We start from the raw sequence: 21,124 nt of genomic DNA on the forward strand, positions 1-21,124 counted from the left end.
TTACAGATCCACCTAACCGTAGTTTTGTCTAACTTGGAGGGCCCAAGTTTGCTCATGCCTGGTGTACAGTATGGTTTGTCTAGAGATTGACTAGAGCAATTGTCTAGAGCAGGGGTCCCCAAACTTTTTAAACAGGGAGCCAGTTCACGATCCTTCGGACCGTTGGAGGGCCGGACTATAGTTGGCCACCAAGCAATAATTAATAATAGTAATAATAATAATAACAACAACAATAATAATAATAAAAATGAGGGTTGGAAGAGACCCTTTGGGCCATTGAATCCAATCCCTTTCTGCCTTGTGCACCGAAAGCACAAGCAAAGCACCCCTGACAGATGGCCACCCAGCCTCAATGTTAATAATAATAATAATAATAATAATAAAGAAGAAGAAGGTTGGAAGAAACCCCTTGGGCCATTTAGTCCAATCCCCTTCTGCCTTTGTGCTCCAAAAGCACAAGCAAAGCATCCCTGACAGATGGCCACCCAGCCACAATGTTAACAACAACAACAACAACAACAACAAAACAACAACAATAAAGAGGGTTGGAAGAGACCCCTTGGGCCATTTAGTCCAATCCCCTTCTGCCTTTGTGCACCAAAAGCCATTAGTATTGTCCCTGACAGATGTCCAGCCAGCCTCAATGTTAATAATAATAATAATAATAATAATAATAATGGTTGTAAGAGGCCCCTTGGGTCATTTAGCCCAACCCCCTTCTGCCCTTGTGCCAAGGGGGCCGGATAAATGGCTTCGACGGGCCCTTAGTTTGGGGACCCCTCGTCTAGAGACAGGATATAACCCTATGTGGGAATTAGAAACTCAGACTAGACCAGGCATGGGCAAATTTGGGCTCTCCAGGTGTTTTGGACTCCAACTCCCACAATCCCTGTGGGAGTTGGAGTCCAAAACACCTGGAGGGCCCAAGTTTGCTCATGCCTGGTCTGAGCAAAGGGGGAAGGCTTGCCTCCAGTTGGCAGGATTCTGGGGGTTGTAGTTCCCTGAGAGAGGCAGCCGGCCTCTGTGGTGAGGGCACCAACTACACTTCCCGGCATGCCACTTGGCCGGCCACGCCCCCTCGCCGGTTGGGCCTTGCTCGGATTTTGTTTACGTGCGCGGCTCGTGCACATGGGCTGCGGACGCGCCGATTGGCCGGCGGGGCGTGGAGCGCGGCCAATGGGGGCGCGGCGCACGCGGCGGGCCAGGCGTGCGGCGCGTGTGCGGAAAAGCGATGCCTGGGCCTTGGCGCAGAGAGGCAGCCGGCCCCGATGGCGGTGGCGGTGGCGGGGCTGCAGGTGGGCCTGTCTCCCGCGGAGGACGGGGGCGCCTACTGCGGCGGGGAGGCCGTGTCCGGCTGGGTGGCGCTGCAGCTGGCCGCCCCCGCGCCCCTCCGCGCCCTCCGCCTCCGCGCCGCCGGGGAAGCCTCCGCCGCCTGGAGGGAAGGGCCGCACGCCCCCGGCCCCGGAGGAGAGCCCCCGCCGTCGCCCGGGACCCGGATGCAGGCCCGCGCCGTGTGCCTGGACCTCCGGCAGACTCTCCTCGGGAGGGAGGAAGAGGCCGGCAGCGAGGAAGGTGAGGCGGGTGGGAATGGGATGAAGGAGGGCAATTTCCCCCAAAGACCTCCATTATTATTATTATTATTATTATTATTATTATTATTATTATTATTATTATTGCTCCTTATGAGGGTTCAAGTTTGGCCCAATTCCATCATCGGTGGCCTTCAGAGTGCTTACTGATTTCAGGTGAACTATACATCCCAGTACAGTAGAATCTCACTTATCCAACACTCGCTTATCCAACGTTCTGGATTATCCAACGAATTTTTGTAGTCAATGTTTTCAATTTATCATGATATTTTGGTGCGAAATTCATAAATACAGTAATTACTACATAGCATTACTGCGTATTGAACTACTTTTTCTGCCAAATTTGTTGTCTAACATGATGTTTTGGTGCTTAATTTGTAAAATCATAACCTAATTTGAAGTTTAATAGGCTTTTCCTTAATGCCTCCTTATTATCCAACATATTCGCTTATCCAACATTCTGCCTGCCCGTTTATGTTGGATAAGTGAGACTCTACTGTACCTACAACTCCAAAATGTATTTGGTGGGTTTTGAGGCCAATTCCCCTCAAAACCCACCAGTATTCAAATTTGGGGATGTCGAGTATGCATGCCAAGTTTGGTCCAGATCCATCATTGTTTGGGTTCATAGTGCGCTCTGGATATTATTTTATTGTATGACACGGCAAATAAGATAGATATACTGGATTTCGTATCACAAAATCACAAGTCGAACACTTCCCAAGTGTCTAGGACTGTGTGATGTATTTTCGGATGATGCGCGCAGATCCCAGTAGGGTAGCCTTTTGCAGTTGGCAGATTGTAATATTGTCAGTGTCTATTGTTTCCAAATGCAGGCTGAGATCTTTTGGCACAGCACCCATTATTATTATTTTATTGTATGACATGGCAAACAAGATAGATATTCTGGATTTCGTATCACAAAATCACAAGTTGAACATTTCCCAAGTGTCTAGGACTGTGTGATGTATTTTCATTATTATTATTATTATTATTATTAGCGACATTTATATCCCGCCCTTCTCACCCCGAAAGGGACTCAGGGCGGTTTACAAGTACAGTAGAGTCTCACTTATCCAACATAAACGGGTCGGCAGAACAATGGATAAGCGAATATGTTGGATAATAAGGAGGGATTAAGGAAAAACCTATTAAACATCAAATTAGGTTATGATTTTACAAATTAAGCACCAAAACATCATGTTATACAACAAATTTGACAGAAAACGTAGTTCAATACACAGTAACGTTATGTTGTAATTACTGTATTTACGAATTTAGCACCAAAATATCATGATATATTGAAAACATCGACTACAAAATGCGTTGGATAATCCAGAACATTGGATAAGCAAGTGCTGGATAAGTGAGACTCTCCTGTATATATACATACAGTGTATATATATAGGTGAACTACAACTCCTATGTAGTTCACCTCCAGTATTTTTTGTTGATAATGGTGGTTCTGTGTGCCAAGTGAGTCCCAGGTCCATCGTTGGTGCAGTTCAGAGTGCTCTTAGATTGCAGGTGAACTATACATCCCAGTACCTACAACTCCAAAATGTCCAGGCCAATTCCCCTCAAAACCCACCAGTATTCAAATTTGGACATACTGTATTAGTATGCATGCCAAGTTTGGTCCACATCCATCATTGTTTGGGTTCATAGTTTGCTCTAGATGCAAGTGAACTACAACTCCTATATACCCCCCCCCCCCCCCCCAAAGACCTCCAGTATGCTTTTCTTGGTCATGGGAGTTCTGTGTGCCAAGTGAGTCCCAGGTCCATCATTGGTGGAGTTCAGAGTGCTCTTAGATTGCAGGTGAACTATACATCCCAGTACCTACAACTCCAAAATGCCCAGGCCAATTCCCCTCAAAACCCACCAATATTCAAATTTGCGTATATCAGGTTTGCATGCCAAGTTTGGTACAGATCCATCATTGTTTGGGTTCATAGTTTGCTCTGGATTGTAGGTGAACTACAACTCCTATAAATTCCTGTAAAGACCTCCAGTATTTTTTGTTAGTCGTGGGGGGTTCTGTGTGCCAGGTTAGTTACAGGTCAATCCTTGGTGGAGTTCAGAATGCTCTTAGATTGCAGGTGAGCGGAAGCGGGGCGGAAGAGAGGAAGGGGTGGATGGATGGAAAGGGAAGTGAAAGGAAGAATAGGTGGAAACGAAGGGAAAGAGGAAGGGAGGAAAGCAAATGCATGAGTCAGGGAAAGAAAGAAGGAGATAAAAGAAGGATGGGTGGAGAAGAGAGGGAAGGAAATAAAGATGAAGACGAAGGAAGGGAAAGGATGGGAAGAAGGAAAAAGGAAAGGGAAGGAATACAAGGAGAAGGAGGGAGCGAAGGGGAGGAAAAAGGAAAGAAAGAGAGAAGGAAGGAAGAAACATGGAAGGAAAGGAGGGAAGCTGGGAAGGGAAAGAGGAGGAAGGGGAATAAATGGCCAAATCATGCTTTGCTTTTATTTATTATTTGCAAGTGGATATATTTTCAAGGTATGGATGGTTGAATCTGGCAATCTGGAATCTGCATAGAGAGGGATGACTGATGAATTTCCCACATGTCAGCAATGCATACGTCAGAATCGAAGCATTACATAACAGGAAATAATACAGAAAATGCATCGCCGTCATCAGTCATATTCTGGGGTTGTCATGGTTCATTTGCTTATTTTGCCGTTCTAATGGGATTAAAGCCATTTGAAAGCACAGTCCCCTTCAAAACACAATGGAGTGTGTGTATACTAAACAGCCATCAAACACCTAAACCAGCTAAAGAATGCATTAAGGCAGCAGATACTTATTGGAGGCAAAAGTAGGGGAAAAGTGGGCTGGAGATGATATTAAAATATAACTAACTGGTCTTATGGATGGATGAGAAATTGGGTTGTTGTGCGTTTTCCGCACCGTATGGCATGTTCCAGAAGCAGGTTTATATATCCGTGGAAGGTCCAGGGTGGGAGAAAGATGGACAAGGTGGACTTTCCACAGATATATAAACCTCCCTTGCTTAGTTTTCTAATATACCTCACAACCTCTGAGGATACCTGCCATAGATGTGGATGAAATGTCAGGAGAGAATGTTTCTGGAACATGGCCATACAGCCCAGAAAATGCACAGCAATCCAGTGATTCCATCCATGAAAGCCTTCAACAACACAGATAAGAAATTGCTTGGAAAGACGTCCCATCAAGAATTAAGAAGCCAGTTTTAAAGATGCGTAGCAGAGCAGATCAGTAAAGCTTACCTAAGAGCAGTATTCAAAACCATTGGGCCAAAATAAGAATGCATTTCGAGCTGAGACCTTTTCAGCAGGTTTGGGGAAATAAAAAGAGAGTAAATAATAATGGGTAACATTGAGAGAAAGACACAGGCTTTAGGAGGATGACAGGTATCTTAGCAAGGATTTGTATTGGGGGAGGTTGGGGAAATGTATATGTTTTGGTTTATTAAGGCCACAATATATTCTTTCTTGTAAAAGTATCCTATGGAACAGTGTAAAAATAATCACAAAGGTGTAAACATGTCTTGTTGAAATAGCAATAGCAGTGAAATTACGTTGGCCAAAAATCTTTCGCTAAGGTTGTTTTGAACTAGGCGTGTCATGAAACAACATGAGCTAACAGTTTCTTGGTGGCTCAAGATAGTGGCAGGAGAGCAGTTTCCTGGAATTAAGGCAGGCATGGGCATACTTCGACCCTCCCTCCAGGTGTTTAGGACTTCAACTCCCACAATTCCTAACAACCGATAGGCTGTTAGGAATTGTGGGAGTTGAAGTCCAAAATATCTGGGGACCCACTGATCTATTTTATCTTGGTGTATGAAGTTCACCATGTTTTTAATGTATCAAAGAACTATATTTTTATATTTTATAAAGATTTTAACTGTTTAATTGTACTATCTATGATGCCTGACTTAATTATTTATATATTTAGCCTTAGTCTTTTAATCTGTTTTAATAGTATGTGTATATGGTTTTATAATTTATTGTTTATTATTGCACATGGCATTGAATGTTTGCCATTTTTGTTTGGAAGCCGCCCTGAGTCCCTTCGGGGAGAGAGGGGGGTTAAAAATAATTTTTATTAATATTATGATGCAGGGATCCCAGAAGGTTTTTCTACTTCCTGTCTGCGGGAAAACCCAAGTTGCAAGGTGTTCCTCCCTGATCTGCTGGGAAATGTAAATTCAATTCCCAGTGCCTTGGGACAGGGCAGGAAACATTCCTGGTTGGAGAGCACCCGCTAATCATTAGTGTGGGTTTGAATAGTCAAAGGCAGTTCCTCCAGATATGAAGTCACATCACTCCTAGTTCCAGGCACTTGCTTAATAAACTTCCCCCTCTCACTTGAACCTGGCCTGTTTCCTTAATCCAAGCATGGGCCAACTTCGGCCCTCCCTCCAGAAATCCTAACAGCTGTTAAACTGGCTGGGATTTCTGGGAGTTGTAGGCCAAAACACCTGGGGACCCACAGGTTGAGAACCACTGGAATATATTATATTATGAGAGAGTGTGTTGGAAGTTAGCCCCATCCTGTACATGTTTGTATTCCTCACCAAGGAAGTAAGTAGGCAGATGAGTTAGCTCGCAGGGAAATTCCCCCCCCCCCCAAAAAAAAAATTGCCCTCTTTGTCTCTTTCTGTTCTATCCTCCTATCTTCTGTTTGTTAGACTGATACTTCTCAGGGACACATCTCTTTTTTATCCAAAGTTTCTAGCCAAGCCCCAGAGCCTTCCATTTTGTTTGCATTGAGTGGAATAATTGAGGAGCCCTCTTCGAAAAGGCACATAAGAAATGCCTTTTGGTTTTACAGTTTCTTTTTATAGTTGCTGTGATACTTGGATCGACTTTTTAAAACACACGTTTTCTTTTCTTTTTTCCATAGGTGATGAGGGCTTAATCCTATTAGAAGCAGGAAAACATGAATTCCCTTTCAGCTTTCAGCTTCCGCAACAGTAAGTGATGCAGTTTACCCACAATGTTTTATTATAAATGTTCTTGAAAAACAGCTGGGAAGAATTTTACAGCACTGGGTTGCTGTGAGTTTTCCGGGCTGTCTGGCCATGTTCCAGAAGCATTCTCTCCTGACGTTTCACCCACATCTATGGCACACATCCTATGGCACACATCCTCAGATGCTTTCATGCAAAATGGGGGGGGGGGTGTAAAAATGAGGGAATCAAGCAAAATCTTTGAAAGTAACTCATTTTGCCCGATTTCTTCATCCCATCTTGTTCATTTTATACTGACACTGACTGATACAACTCCTTTTGAAAACTACTGTGTGGTTTTAATTGTTGTTAATTATTTATTTTTAAAATGGTTTTTTATACCCAGTCAACTCTGAATCATGAGTTTTGGAATTGCATTCTGTTGCCACTATTTGTATTAGCCATTAGCAGAGGCTGGTGATAAATACAGCATATTATTATTATTACTACTACTCCTATTCTTATATGTATTGTTGTTGTTTTATTTACTTACTTCCTCCCCTCTTTCTCTTGATGTAGAGACTGTGCCACAGGCCCAGGCTGTGGCACAGGCTGGTGAGCAGCCAGCTGCAGCCAGCTGCAACAAATCACTCTGACCAAGAGGTCATGAGTTCGAGGCCAGCTCGGAGCCTGCCTTTGTCTCAAAGGTTCTATGTTAAGGCATTGAATGTTTGCCTTATATGTGTAATGTGATCCGCCCTGAGTCCCCTTCGGGGTGAGAAGGGCGGAATATAAATACTATAAATAAATAAATAAATAAATAAGGAGTTGAATAATAAAAAGTTAACTAAAACCATGTGAATGCATATAAATATAAAAATTGAAAAGTAATTTTACTGTTTTAATTAAACCATTAAACACTGAAATAATTAAATGCATACATTAACCCACCTTAACATCAATCACACCATCTTTAAAAGCCCACCCCTCATCAGTTTATAAATGCTTGATGGCAAACAAATGGGTTTCCCTGCCTACAAAAGGCCAGTGATATTGTTGTTCTTGTTGTTATATTTATTATTTCTTACCTTCCTCTCTGGTAGTGAAATGAACTGTTTGAAGATCTCATGACATCAAACAGTATACAAACATAATTCAATCCTTTGTTACTTTCTTTATCCTGCCTTCAGACCATTGGCAACCTCTTTCACAGGAAAGTATGGCAGCATCCAATACTTTGTTGAAGCCATCCTAGAAAGGCCAATGGCACCCACTCAGTCTGTGAAGAGGGAGTTCCAGGTTATTAGCCACATTGATGTGAATTCACCACTGTTACTGGTAAGAGCAGTACTTGCATGGAGTCATCTGCATGTGGCCATTCTCTGTTGACTATAACTTGGCTTTGCATTACTCTGATCAATCTTTTACCTGTTCTCGCAATTCTTATAAGCTCACTCGCTAAGCTTTCTTTATAAATATATAGTTTTAGATAGCATAAATTGCAGATAGTTTGTATGTTAGAGGAGAGGGAGATGTTGTGCCATTGATTCCAAACCTACTGGCAAAGCTGCTCTGCCAGAAATTGGAGGAGGATTGACAGCCATTAAGACTTAATAGTAGTGCAGCAAGGGAAAAAATATTTACTTCATCACAGTACAAGGAACATTTACAGGACCACAGAGCCCTAACTCTCCAGTAATTGTAGGCTATGAAACAGTAATTATAGTGCGCTATCTCTTCTAGTGCTTGATTTAAGCTCTGACCATTCTATTACATAATTCAGTAAATCAAAAATATATAAATGAAAGGCGTTCTTATATTGTGTCCATTCCAACATTAAGTGCATATAGTGTGATATACTATATTATGCTTTTAATATATTGTGTTTTAATTGGTTCGACTCCTTGTGTTATATTAGGTTTATTAAATTTATCCTTGGTTCATCTTCAGTTGTTTATAAGTTGTATTGAGTTTATTTTATTTTATGTTTTGTTTTTGATGTTTGTCTGCTTTGACATTTAATGTTTACAATTTTTGTTATTCTTTGGAAACCGCCCTGAGTCCCTTGGGGAAGAGAGGGTGGGTTATAAAGTGTTGTTGTTGTTGTTGTTGTTATAGATGCATCTGCCTCTTGTACTTTTACATATTACTTTCTTACGAGGGATTTGGTTACATGAAATACGGTTAAGTCTAAAAATATTAGTCAAAATATTCACCCCAAATCCTGATTTGCTTTACCCACAGTTTAGTGTTTGTATTTTACCGTAACACATTCCAAAAAAGAGCGTTTCCCTATTTTGAATGGAGTGGTGAAGGAAAAGAGCCTAGGTGGAAAATTGGCGATGCTCTTTGGCTCTTTGACTATTGACTTAGACTAAAATCCATAATGTTAGCCTCAAAACCTGCCTTCAGCTTAGTCATTAAAATCAGTTGATACATACATATATATGATACTTGAACTTTGAATGATTACATGGCTCAACGAGTTTCCTAGATATGGTTATCATGGTTTTCTATTGGTGGACAGATGGTGCCTGGTATGTGGAAAATGTTCTGTATCTCAAAAACTAGAGCTGATAGGAGGAAACTAGTGTCCTTTTTAGACTCCGCAGATCAAATATACCCAGGAACAGGGCTAACATTTGAGGCACCAAATTTTGTGTTGGCCAGTGTTATGGAAAATGTCTTAGGTCTATTTGGGTATTGTTGCTTTCGACTTCTCCTTAAACTGGTTTGTTATCAGCATACGTTTGATTTTTATACTTATTTATATACCTCTATACTGGGGGTCACGTAAACATTTCTTGGGCCAAAAGGGGTCCAAAGTGGAAAGGTTTAAGAAGCCCTGCTTTAGATCACCTCAGCTGCTGTATTCCATTCTAGTTTGTAATCAGAAGTGATTCTGTCCTTGCTAAGATGCCTTTCATTTCATATTGAATTGCATATTTGTTTTCTTAAGTAAGCTTGTTAGTGTTTAGCACGGGAAATGTAAATTTTGCCTCAGATGGCCGTTCCTAATTCTGTTAAGTTTGACATTTTCATTTTGTCTGTATTAATTTAAAATATTAGTTTAACGTCCTTTCTGAAGTGTAATTGATTTAGCTCTGAAAAACAACTTTTCCAAATAATTGTGTTATCCAAACGAATGGGTTGCGTGCTATTTTTTGTTTCTCTAAACAAACAGTACCACTTTCCCACACTATTATGAAATGAAATGGTAATATAAGCAGTCCAGTTGAAACTGCTTTCTAAAAGAATGTCCTCTGGGCACAGGGCCATATGCGATGCCCTCCCACATGAAGGCTTTTTGGCCATCTCTTTTGGGCAGGAGCCCATTTACAACCCATCCCTGGATGTTGGAAAAGGTGAACTTGTCAGTGTAGCTTCCCAGCTATTAAATCATGAGGGCTGAGTTGTTGTTTGTAGGGGAAAGTAACATACGTCTAAATATTCTTTGGATCCCGGGCTGGGTGGGGACTCCTTCCAAAAGTCCAAAAGTATGATAATTTTCAGCCATTGATATATATAGAATTAGTTATTCTAGACAAACATGTAGTTTATTGCAATGACACTAAAATAAATGCATGCAGACAGCATTCAAATGTCTTTGGTAAAATTGTAAGTAATTTCTGTATGTGAGCAAGCCTCAAACATTTATTTGATGTAATAATTTCCCCTTTAAAAGTAGCTGACATCTGCAGAATTTCACTCATGCTTGAGTCCCACCTTGATGAAGAAAAATGGACACTTAAATTATCACAATAAATAAAATAATCCGTGCTTTAGGTCATCTCCCACCTCGCCACAGAAATTGCAGGAAAGAGAGGTTCCTTTTAAGTTAGTGTAGAAGTTGTTGTTTCTTGCCTCTGAATGTTGTACTATTCCAGGCTCAGCAATAACATCCAGAGCCTAAGTGTTGCACCGTGACGTGGTATTTGTTTCATATCTGGCTAATAATATGTAAATCATGATTAATTCAGTGTCTGAATTGGCAGCTGATATGTGTGGTTACTGCTGCAGAGAGTAATAAAACCTCTGTGATTGCCAGAAAAATATATATGTTGCCACATAGAGCCTTCATGCAGAATACGTATAGGAAGAGGATATGTCTCCTTGTAAAAATAATTGCAGTTTATTTGAGTATTTGAGTGAATGCAAACCTATGTGCCTGGTGCAGAGCTTTAACTTGTTCAAATGCAACTGAGAGTCTGTATCTATTTTGCCATCCTTGCCCTGGCATGGATGCTACCAAAACTAATTTGCTATTTTGAGCGTCGTTGCAACCCAAAATTGATATAGTGATCGCAGAGACATTAATACTTTAATTCTTTTTCATGGCCCTTTTATCTCTGCCTTTGCAGACTCCTGCAAGGCAGTGCCAGGAAAAGATGGTTGGATGCTGGTTCTTCACCTCTGGGCCAGTTTCCCTGAGTGCCAAAATCGAAAGGAAGGGATATTGTAATGGTAAGTGTGTCTTGTTCTGTTTTATAATAAAGGAAGATAATGATATTAATTTGTCATATAGTCCGGTTTCTCTGTTGTGTCATTATACAACTGACCCTTCACCTTCTGCATCCATGGGTTCAATCAACCATTCCTTTAAAATATGTAGGGAATATGTGGTTCAGAAAGGCTATCTAGTCCAACCCACGTTCAACCAAGAATATATAAGTAGATGCCCAAAGGAGTATCTATCACCCTGCAAAGCTGTCTGTTCCTTGTCAAAACAGCTCTTGCACTGAAGAAATTCTTCCTAAAGTTTACGTGGAATCTCTTTTCTTATAATTTCTATGGATTTGTACATGTTCTAGTCTCTGAAACAGCAGAAAAACAGGATTGAAAAGATATTGGGAGAGGTCATCCGGGGTTTTGGAGTTCGGTGCCATCTCTACGCAGATGACACTCAACTCTACTACTCTTTTCCACCAAACTCCAAGGAAGCCGCTCAGACCCTAAACACAGTCTGGCAGCTGTGTCGAACTGGATGAGGGCTAACAAGTTGAAGCTTAATCCAGACAAGACAGAGGCCCTCCTGGTCAGTCGTGGGACCAATCGGGGTATTGGGTGGCAACCTGTGCTCAACGGGGTTGCACTCCCCCTGAAGGCGCAGGTCCGCAGTTTGGGGGTCCTCCTGGATTCATCTCTGGCGCTTGATGCCCAGGTGTCGGCGGTGGCTGGGAGGGCCTTTGCACATTTAAAACTTGTGCGCCAGCTGCGACCGTACCTCGAGAAGTCTGATTTGGCCACGGTGGTCCATGCCTTAGTTACATCCAGACTGGATTACTGCAATGCTCTCTACGTGGGGCTGTCCCTGAAGACGGCCCAGAAACTCCAACTGGTTCAAAGATCGGCAGCCAGATTTCTAACGGGAGCCGGCTATAGGGAGCACACAATGCCCCTATTAAAGCAGCTCCACTGGCTGCCGATAAACTGCCGGGCCCAATTCAAGGTGCAGGTTTTGACCTATAAAGCCCTACACGGCTTGGGCCCTACCTATCTCCGTGATCGCATCTCCTCCTATGAGCCAGTGCGGACCTTGAGATCTTCCGGGGAGGCTCTTCTCGCGCTCCCACCACCGTCTCAAGTGCGGCTGGTGGGGACGAGGGAACGAGCCTTCTCGGCAGTGGCCCCCCGGCTCTGGAATGCATTGCCAAAAGAGATCACGCAATCCCCTACATTATCCGATTTCCGTAAGGAACTGAAGACCTGGTGGTGTCGGCAGGTTTTTGAATAATTAATATTGGACTACCGCTGACTTCTGAGCCTGAATATATTGCATAAGATTTCCCTTTATGGTTCCCGTCCCCTTGATCTGGTCATGTAAGTGTGATTTATTGTTATAATTGTATTATTTTACTTTGTTTAATAATGTGTATTATGTTGTTATGTAATGTTTGTGTTGCTTTTATGACTGTAAACCGCCCTGAGTCCCATCCGGGAGATAGGGCGGTATATAAATAAAGTTTTATTATTATTATTATTTTATTATATTGTGCACATGGTGGACATCAGAATCGTAAAGAACCTCTCTTTCTGATAACATGCTCAGGCATTCATATCTCGGTAGCGCTCCATAGTTTGAAATTCTGTGTTTGCTTCCTGACACAAAGTTCCAAATTTAGTGTCCTCTCTGTAAAGGCCTTAGTATTTGTGGCATAAATAAAACAGTGTTTAAAAAGTTAGCTCAGACCATTTGTATTCAGCATGATGCCCGTTGCAACAATTTAAAGGTTAGAAAAATGGGAGAAACAGCCTGATTGTTTTTTTAACTTTATTAACCCAAAATGTCAATCCTCATCTTATCTCAGCAGCAGCATATGCAGTTCCTGTATGCAAAAGCACATCTCATTTTTTATATAATAAAAAACTCAAATTGCTGAATTGTTCCAAAAAGGACAGATTGCAAAATTAAGAAATGCTTTCTATTCCATAATGGGTGAACTTTTGACAGCCACAGCATCGTGTTTATTAACATACTAATTCACTCCTCCTTTATACATTGGTGTTTTAGGTGAAGCCATCCCGATTTATGCAGAAATTGAGAATTGCTCCTCTCGTTTGATTGTTCCAAAAGCTGCCATTTTCCAAACACAGACTTACCTTGCAAGTGGGAAAACGAAAACATTCCGCCAGATGGTTGCCAATGTGCGAGGAAACCACGTTGCATCTGGCAGTACGGACACATGGAATGGGAAAACTCTGAAAATCCCACCTGTGACCCCTTCCATCCTTGACTGCTGCATTATCAGAGTTGACTATTCCTTGGCGGTGAGTGTGGCTTTTCATCATTCAACTTCATTTAGAACAGAGGGTGTCAGACTCGTTTCCATTGAGCACCACATCATCCTTATGGTTGCCTTCAAAGGGCCGTTGAATCCATAGATGGAGAATTTGTGGATACAAAGAGCCAATATATATATAGATTTACATAGCGGCTGGTTCTCTAGTTTTTACCCAGTTTGGATTCCCAGATGTTATTGAACAACATCTCAATGGCACTTGTGGCTCTGAGGTTGGGGACAGATTAAATGACATTTTAAAGTCAGGCATCATCTCCTCAAGCCTTGTATCTGGATTTAAACTCAAGAGATCAAACTGCGTCCTTACAGGTATTACTGTACCACAGCTCCCATCAGCTGTTCCAGTTAAAGAGGTAGAGTTGTGCTCTCATACTTAATGGGCATTTAAGCATTGCAGGCATTGGGTGCTGCTTCTCTGAGTAGATATTTGATGCCTTTTTATGCAAAAGTGTAAAGAGTATATTTAGAATACTATTACACCTCCAAGGAACTTTCTTCAGCTCCTGATGACTAGTATTTGTCATCAGTACTGGACTGAATGAGGACAAATGAATCGAAGTTTAATGCAAACAAGGTAGGGGTGCTCCTGGTCAATCAAAAGGCAGTCATGCTTGTGATGGATTAGACTCTTTCACCTGGAAGTTGAAGTCTTCAACGGCCAGGGATTCATTTGTATATAAGCCTTTCTAAATCCCAGACTTGTGGGAAGGACCAGCTATACATAAATATAATATATACATTAGCAATAACCCAACTACTATTGTTACTGGTGTAGGCATAAGTCTAAGAACATGGTGATGCTTCTCTAAACTCTTCCTTGATATATTGCCTAGTCTTAATAATCTTCAAACCATAAGACTGTATCACTAAATTGGAAGGAAATGTGCCACAACAACAATGATAATATTTATTGTCCACCTCTCCTTTTGGCTCGAGGATGGGGTACAACACCATTAAAACAAGAGATGAAACACTCAAAACACATACAACAAAATACAGAGTTAAAAACAAGTTACAATCACCTGATCAAATGCAGATTAAATTTCAAAATTTAAAACTAGCTCTCCAGATATTAAACCAAGCCCAGATTATTCTTCATATGCAGTAGTTCTTCACACTCACAGGTCTGTACCTTAAACTATACTTGACTGGATAAAGAGTCCAGAGGCATAGCAGTAGGTTGGTTGAACAGTATAGGATTATATGTGATTTATCGGGCTGATGTTACAGGGATATAAAGTTAACAGTAATGTTACAAAAGTATAAAGATTTTTACAAAGTACATTAAGCAATGTAGCAATTATAATAATAACAACAGCAATACATTATTACACGCCTCTCCTTGTGCCTCAAAGCGGGATTCAACATCGTTAAAATAAAGAGATAAAACATTATTAAAATAAAAGGTACACATAGTTAAAATGCACGTTAGATAATAATAATACATTTAAGCACATGTAAAACAGAAATTAAAAAATGAAATCACAGCCTACCATACTGAACACACCCTTCTGCTACATGATGTAAGAACTAAAAGTCTGCCTTATTTGAAATGTTTTTTGCCTATCCACAGAAAAAGCACTAGATTTATTGAAATTTCTTGCATCTTTTGGTAAAAATGGATAGTGGTCACTCTGTCTCCCTTCTGAAACATTATCTCCTTGCAGGTCTACATTCATATCCCTGGTGCTAAAAAGCTGATGCTTGAACTGCCTCTGGTCATTGGCACAATCCCATGTACTGCATTTTCCAGCCGAAACTCCAGCCTTGTCAGCCAGTTCAGTGTGGATATGAGCTGGCTGGCACTGACCATGCCAGAACACCCTGAAGGTAATGATGTGGGGGCTTTGTTTTTAGTTCTTAATGGTAGGAACAGATATATCAATCTTGCAAATATTGAAAGCTGTTATGCAATGAAAGCCAGCATAGTGTGTCGATCATTGGAGAGAACTGAGAAGCTCCTTTAGGCCGAGGAAAGAATTCATTGTAACACTAGTATATCCACTTTGTGTCAGAGGGACTGCTGCCCCGTGCTTTCATCCTTCCTTCATCTTTCATTAGAGTATCCTTTATGAGAAAAATAAGGGTATAAATAAATAAACAACAACAGTAATAGTTTCCCTCCCCTCATACCTTTTCCCCATTCCTTTCTGTTCCTTCCTTGTCTCCTTTTTTCTTTCTTCCCCTCTTTTCCTTCTTTTTCTCTTTCTTTCTTTCCTGCCTTTCCTTACCCTTCATTTTTTCCCTTCCTCTTGCTCTGAGATGGCTTCACAATGTTTCCATGGGAACCAAGCTCTGTTTGTGGCTCTTTCCTTCCTCCCTTCTCATACACATTCCCTTTCTTTCCCAATGACATCACAGAGGACCACTTCACCTAGCAACAGCCAATCCTTCCCCTAGCAACAGCTGATCCAGTGACATTGCAAATGACCACTGGATTGTCACCTAGCAATAGCCTTTGTGGTTCAGACAAACATAGTTTGACTATATACACGCACACACAAATATATCTATTACACACACACACACACTCTCTAGCTTAGGTACCCAGCGATGCCCGGGTTAGTATTTTGTAAGGATAAACATTAGTCATTGGTTTTGGATTTTATGAATGGTCTCATTAGAAAATGCATAATGATGTAGATAAACTACAACTCCCTTCATCATCTGTCATTGCCCCCAAACTTCACCTGTAGTTAAAGTTGGTTAGGATGGGTCTGTGTGCCAGATTTGGGCCAGATCCATCATTGACGGACATCACCGTGCTCTCTGGATACAGGAGCCATATTAAAAATGCATACAAACATACATACATAGATAGATAGAGGCTTTTATTATATATTTTGTGTGTTCCCAAGCCAAGTCTATTCCAGTGGATTTTTTAATGAGATAAGAGATTTTTGAAGGCCATTGCTTTCCTCTGAAACTGAAAGTGTATAATCTGCCTGAAAGTCACTTGAGTGGATTTCTATGGCTGAGCAAAAGTGTGAAGCCTGGTCTTCCAGAGTCCAAAACCCACCTTACACATACACACACCTTTTTTAATCTTGGTTCCAACATAAGCTTTTGTAGATCTCTTAGAAGGTTAGGCAAAGGAATGTACAAAAATATTAATTCACAAGCACGGGTTGGTGCAGTCATTCCTTCAGGGTCCCATGGAAGGTCAGTCTGGCCTGTCAGCTAAATCTTATCTTTTAAGGAAATTCTGCAAATAAAATGGAAAGGAATAAGATAGAAATGCTAGGAGTTGGAATAAATCATGAAGTACCTGTAATGTGTCTCAGACATATCAAGGTCAGAAAACTGAAGCTTTTTTTTAGATTTGAGTGCCTCTTAAAGGGAAATGACTACTTCTGAGTTTTAGGGCGGCATTTATCATACTTACAGCTTAGGAACAGAATCATGGCCAAAAAAATAAATGCCTCAACAGATTAGTAACTGAACTGACTTGTATGTTGTTTGCCTTCTAGCCCCACCCAATTATGCTGATATCGTATCCGAGGAAGAGTTTTCACGACACGTTACTGCTTATCCAGCCCCAGTTGACCATGACGAACAGCTGTGTTGCCCTATGTTTGCCTACATTCAAGAGTTTCGGTTTCAGCCTCCTCCGCTTTATTCAGAGGTAAAATTAAGATGCAGGGGGGCTCCATGATCCAAGTCGAGGGAAGTTAACTTTGAAATAATATGTTGAGACATTTTTGCAATTTTTAAACAATATTCCCCCCCCCAATATATATATATATGAATTCCAGAATTGCAAGCAGTAAATGCATTTATTTTTTTCTCTGCAGATTGATCCACATCCAACCGAGGTAGAAGTCAATCAACCAGTTTCGATCATGGCGTAAGGATTGGTTGGAAATAACTGCGTCTTTCTCAGATGGCACGGACGCGTTTTCTGCTTGAAATGCTTTTTTAAAAAGTGGCATTCTTACTGTGAATTTGAAACCACGCCTGAGGTCCAAATAAGTTGTGCCTCTTTGTGGAGAAGAGAGAGAAAAAAGAATGGAAAGCACTGTGGTTTGATTGGCACAGAAGAAGCAATACAAACAGTTCCTGGATGAAGTGGACCCTCTTTTATTTGGATGGAAAAATGGAATGTTTCTGAGGAGAGAAGACATAGAAGTTGCTGCACAGAGTGAAAGGAAAGAAGTTAAAACAAGGAAATGCAAAAGGGACACACTGAGCAGATTGAAGTATTTTCTCTGTATCCTTACAGTCCACCCCACGGGTGTCTCCAAGGGCTTCTTCAGCTTGACTATTTCACAAGAATTTTTGAGATTAATTAATCCGGGATCAAAAATTGCACCTATGGCATCAAGTCAAATGCTAGCGCTACATCTCATTCCAATTTTGAATTGAAGATGGGAAAGATATTACATACCATGTTATGAAGCTGCAAGTATTTGTTATTAGAAGTGGAAGGAATACAACAACGGCAAAGATGGGTTTTATTTTAACTTCTTTGTGGATTGGGTTTTCCTGTTGGGATTTTTTAATTTATTTTTATTTATTTGAAAGGTGAATAGAGTAGTTTATCTTTTGCTGTTGTGGGTTTGCTGTGATCTGATGTAGGGAGCAGCCAGATATTTAGCCAATGTGTAGTTTCATCAGCTTGGCCCTGTTTGGAGTCGATACTTATTGGGCTGAAGGCAGCCGCATGGCTTTAACATTCTAATTTAATCAGAATTAGAAGTAGCACTCTTCATTGCCTCGTTTCAAAAAAAGCAAAAGGCCTACCTCTTTTTTGGATATTGGAGCAGATACCAAAAGGCAATTCCAGAATTTGTACTGCCTCTAGCTTATATTAGATGGGGAGAAGTTTCAGTAAATCCCATCTTGGATATAATTTCTCTGTAATACAGTTTCTATGGAAGGTGGACTCTTAAAAATGATGGGGTTTTGTGATCAATTCTCTATACAAGCTAAATGGGTCTTTCTTAAATTAATAGAAAAAACCAAGAAGTTTCCTGTGGCAGTTTAAAGAAAAATTTATCATCTTTCGTGGGCTATCACTTCATCTGGTGCAGAATCGCGTCTACAACATATCTGTTTCTAACCTTGCTTCATGCAGGTATTGATGTGGGACGTACTCCGTGAAAGCTTATTCTGCAATTTGAATCAAGACAGGGACAATTGGTTTGTTTTGGATGCTACAGATTTAATTCAGCAGTCACATCCATATATCTGTGTGCAGTAACCTGGCTTAGAGCATTGTTACTTGCTTATTATACCTTTAGTCCATTGGTTCTCAACATGTATGTGGGTCCCCAGATGTTTTGGCCTTCAACTCCCAAAAATCCTAACAGCAGGGATTTCTGGAAGTTGCAGGCCAAAACACCTGGGGACCCACAGGTTGAGAACCACTGCTTTAGACTTAAGGATCATCTTAAATTCTATTTTATTGCAGTATCTTTTGATGTATTCCTCAGGGCACGTTGAATGTTTGGTGTTAAGAGTGAAGTTTCATCTTCAAGCAACTGTAGTTGTGTGTACAGGATGTTATCACTTACAGTATGCTTTTTGCACTAAGAAACCTTAGTTGATGGATCACCAGAGTTCTTAATTTTTAATCTATCCACAAATCAGGAAAAATTGGCTTGAAGGCAAAATATTCTTTTAGGTTATGTATACAGTGACATGCTGCCAGCACTTTCTGTTCTTTCAGCGCACTCCTTAAAAAGGCACTCCTTAAAAACATACATTTAGGATGTCCCGTTCTCTGACATTCCTGCTGCATGGAATTCAACTGCTCCTGCCTGGATTATGTTTGTGGCATGCTGGAGTTACCAAATCTTGTTCCCTTCTTTCTATATAAGCTTATTTATTGGCGTAAGAGGCTAGAAATGTCTGATCTGTCTTGCTTGTCTAAATGAGGCAAGAAAGTGCACTTAACCGCCTGGCATATATGCCCCACTTGCTTTTAAAAAAAAGATCCCTACAACGCTTTAACCAAGACCACACTCCAGCTTATTCTGGGAATGACAGTTGTCTTAAAACCAAATCCTCTGTGGTATCACCAATGCCTTTTTTTAAGAAATGAGAAGTGTATGTAATAATATAGTGAGATTTGCATCGGAAGGAAACAAAATATTCTCCTTCTTGGCTCCTTTCCATTACTTGAATAGCAATAACGTGGCTGTATAATATGCATGTCTTAGAGTAAAACTAAAACATTGATAACTTAGGTGCTTACCATGACTAACTTTAATACCAAGAAGAGTTGGCAGTTGGTATCATTGTGGTCGTGCGGTGGAAGGATAGGCATCAGTGTGAACAATTGAGATGCTGATCTTTTGGTTTTAATCTTGGGATCACTTTCTGGGTTACTTGCAAATAAACCGTGGCCTTAGGTTATTCAGAAGCATGGCGTTATCTTTCTAAGGGACTGGTTTGAAACTGAAAAGGCAGCGGTCTGCCTCTAACATTTAAGGGCAGGATGTTTTGCCTAAAGATATATATATATATATATATATTGCACAATTACAAATTTAATAATTCAGGGGTTTTTCTCAGCGACTGTAAAACAGTATAAAAACCAAGTAAAAATGGGAAATGATTGTATTTTTTATGAATGTATGAACCCTATGGGTTCTGGGGGGTTTTTTTTCAATAAAAACAAATAGCAAAAGTGTCCACCTGTCTTGATTTGTGTCCCAAATGCACGTTGGGGCATAGTGTGGTGGTTTTGCACAAATGGTCTTGATCTTTAAAATCCTTCACAGTTCATGGCTAGAGTGCCTTTCTCCCCATATTATCAAAGGCTTTCATGGCTGCTATCACTGTGAGTTTTCCACACTGTATTTCCATGTTCCAGAAGCATTCTCTCCTAACGTTTCGCCCACATCTATGGCAGGCATCTTCAGAGGTTGTGAGGTCTGAATACAATCAAACTGCTTTACTTCTGAAGATATATTACCCACGACCACAGGGAACCGCCGAAAGGCTAAACGGAGGGCTGCACAAACACAGCAAGGACCAAGTACAGAGAGCACAATAATCCCAAATAAACAGTTCGAGAGGAGGTCACCTCGAGAGGAGGTCACCTCGAGAGGAGGTACATGTCTTTACACTAATGCTCAGAGCATGGGAAATAAGCAAGACGAACTCCAACTCCTAGCACAGCACCACACATACGATGTCATAGGCATCACTGAAACCTGGTGGGATGACTCCCATCACTGGAATTTAACCATTGAGGGCTATAACCTCTTTCACAGAAATAGAACAAAGGGGAGAGGAGGGGGAGTAGCTTTATATGTCAAAAACAGTTACGTTGCAGAAGAAATGCAAGACTAATCCGGGAAACCAGCTTGAAAGCATCTGGATAAGAATCAAGGGAACCGGGACTCAAAAAGATCTTGTCGTGGGTGTCTACTACAGACCTCCGAGTCAGGATGAAGGACTTGATGAAGCCTTCTGTCAACAGCTGACCAAACAGGCACAAAGAAGAGATATAGTAGTCATGGGCGATTTCAATTATCCCGATATCTGCTGGAAAACAAACTCAGCCAAGAGTACAAAGTCCAACAAATTCCTCACTTGCCTTGCAGATAATTTTATGGTCCAGAAGGTAGAAGAGGCAACAAGGGGATCAGCAACTCTTGATCTAATCTTAACAAATGTGGAAGACCTGATCAATACAGTTGAAGTGGTTGGATCCTTAGGGGCAAGTGACCATGTGCTCCTGCAGTTTGCAATACAAAGGAATGCTGAAACTAAGACAAGTCAAACACGCATTCTGGACTTTAAGAGAGCTGACTTCCAAAAAATGAAGGAATTACTGAGCGGCA

The 21,124-nt window shown here is 41.0% G+C and overlaps 2 protein-coding genes across 2 annotated transcripts in view; one reads left to right on the forward strand and one right to left on the reverse strand.

Moving 5' to 3' along the window:
* Positions 1-1,189: 1,189 nt before the first annotated feature.
* On the forward strand, positions 1,190-19,967 carry arrdc4 (arrestin domain containing 4). Its single transcript, XM_003226271.4, has 8 exons — positions 1,190-1,572; positions 6,483-6,552; positions 7,719-7,866; positions 10,890-10,992; positions 13,040-13,296; positions 14,996-15,158; positions 16,799-16,953; positions 17,123-19,967. The coding sequence occupies exons 1-8, from the start codon at positions 1,269-1,271 to the stop codon at positions 17,177-17,179; spliced, it is 1,257 nt and encodes a 418-aa protein (XP_003226319.1). The 5' UTR covers positions 1,190-1,268; the 3' UTR covers positions 17,180-19,967.
* Positions 14,222-21,124, reverse strand: part of fam169b (Protein FAM169B) — a 203,607-nt gene continuing 196,704 nt past the window's right edge. The window contains exon 10 of the transcript XR_010000924.1: positions 14,222-15,395. The gene's annotated coding sequence lies outside the window, so the exon portion shown is untranslated. The remainder of the gene's footprint in view (positions 15,396-21,124) is intronic.

Source organism: Anolis carolinensis, unplaced genomic scaffold (assembly GCF_035594765.1).
Source record: "Anolis carolinensis isolate JA03-04 unplaced genomic scaffold, rAnoCar3.1.pri scaffold_11, whole genome shotgun sequence".
NCBI lineage: Eukaryota > Metazoa > Chordata > Lepidosauria > Squamata > Dactyloidae > Anolis > Anolis carolinensis.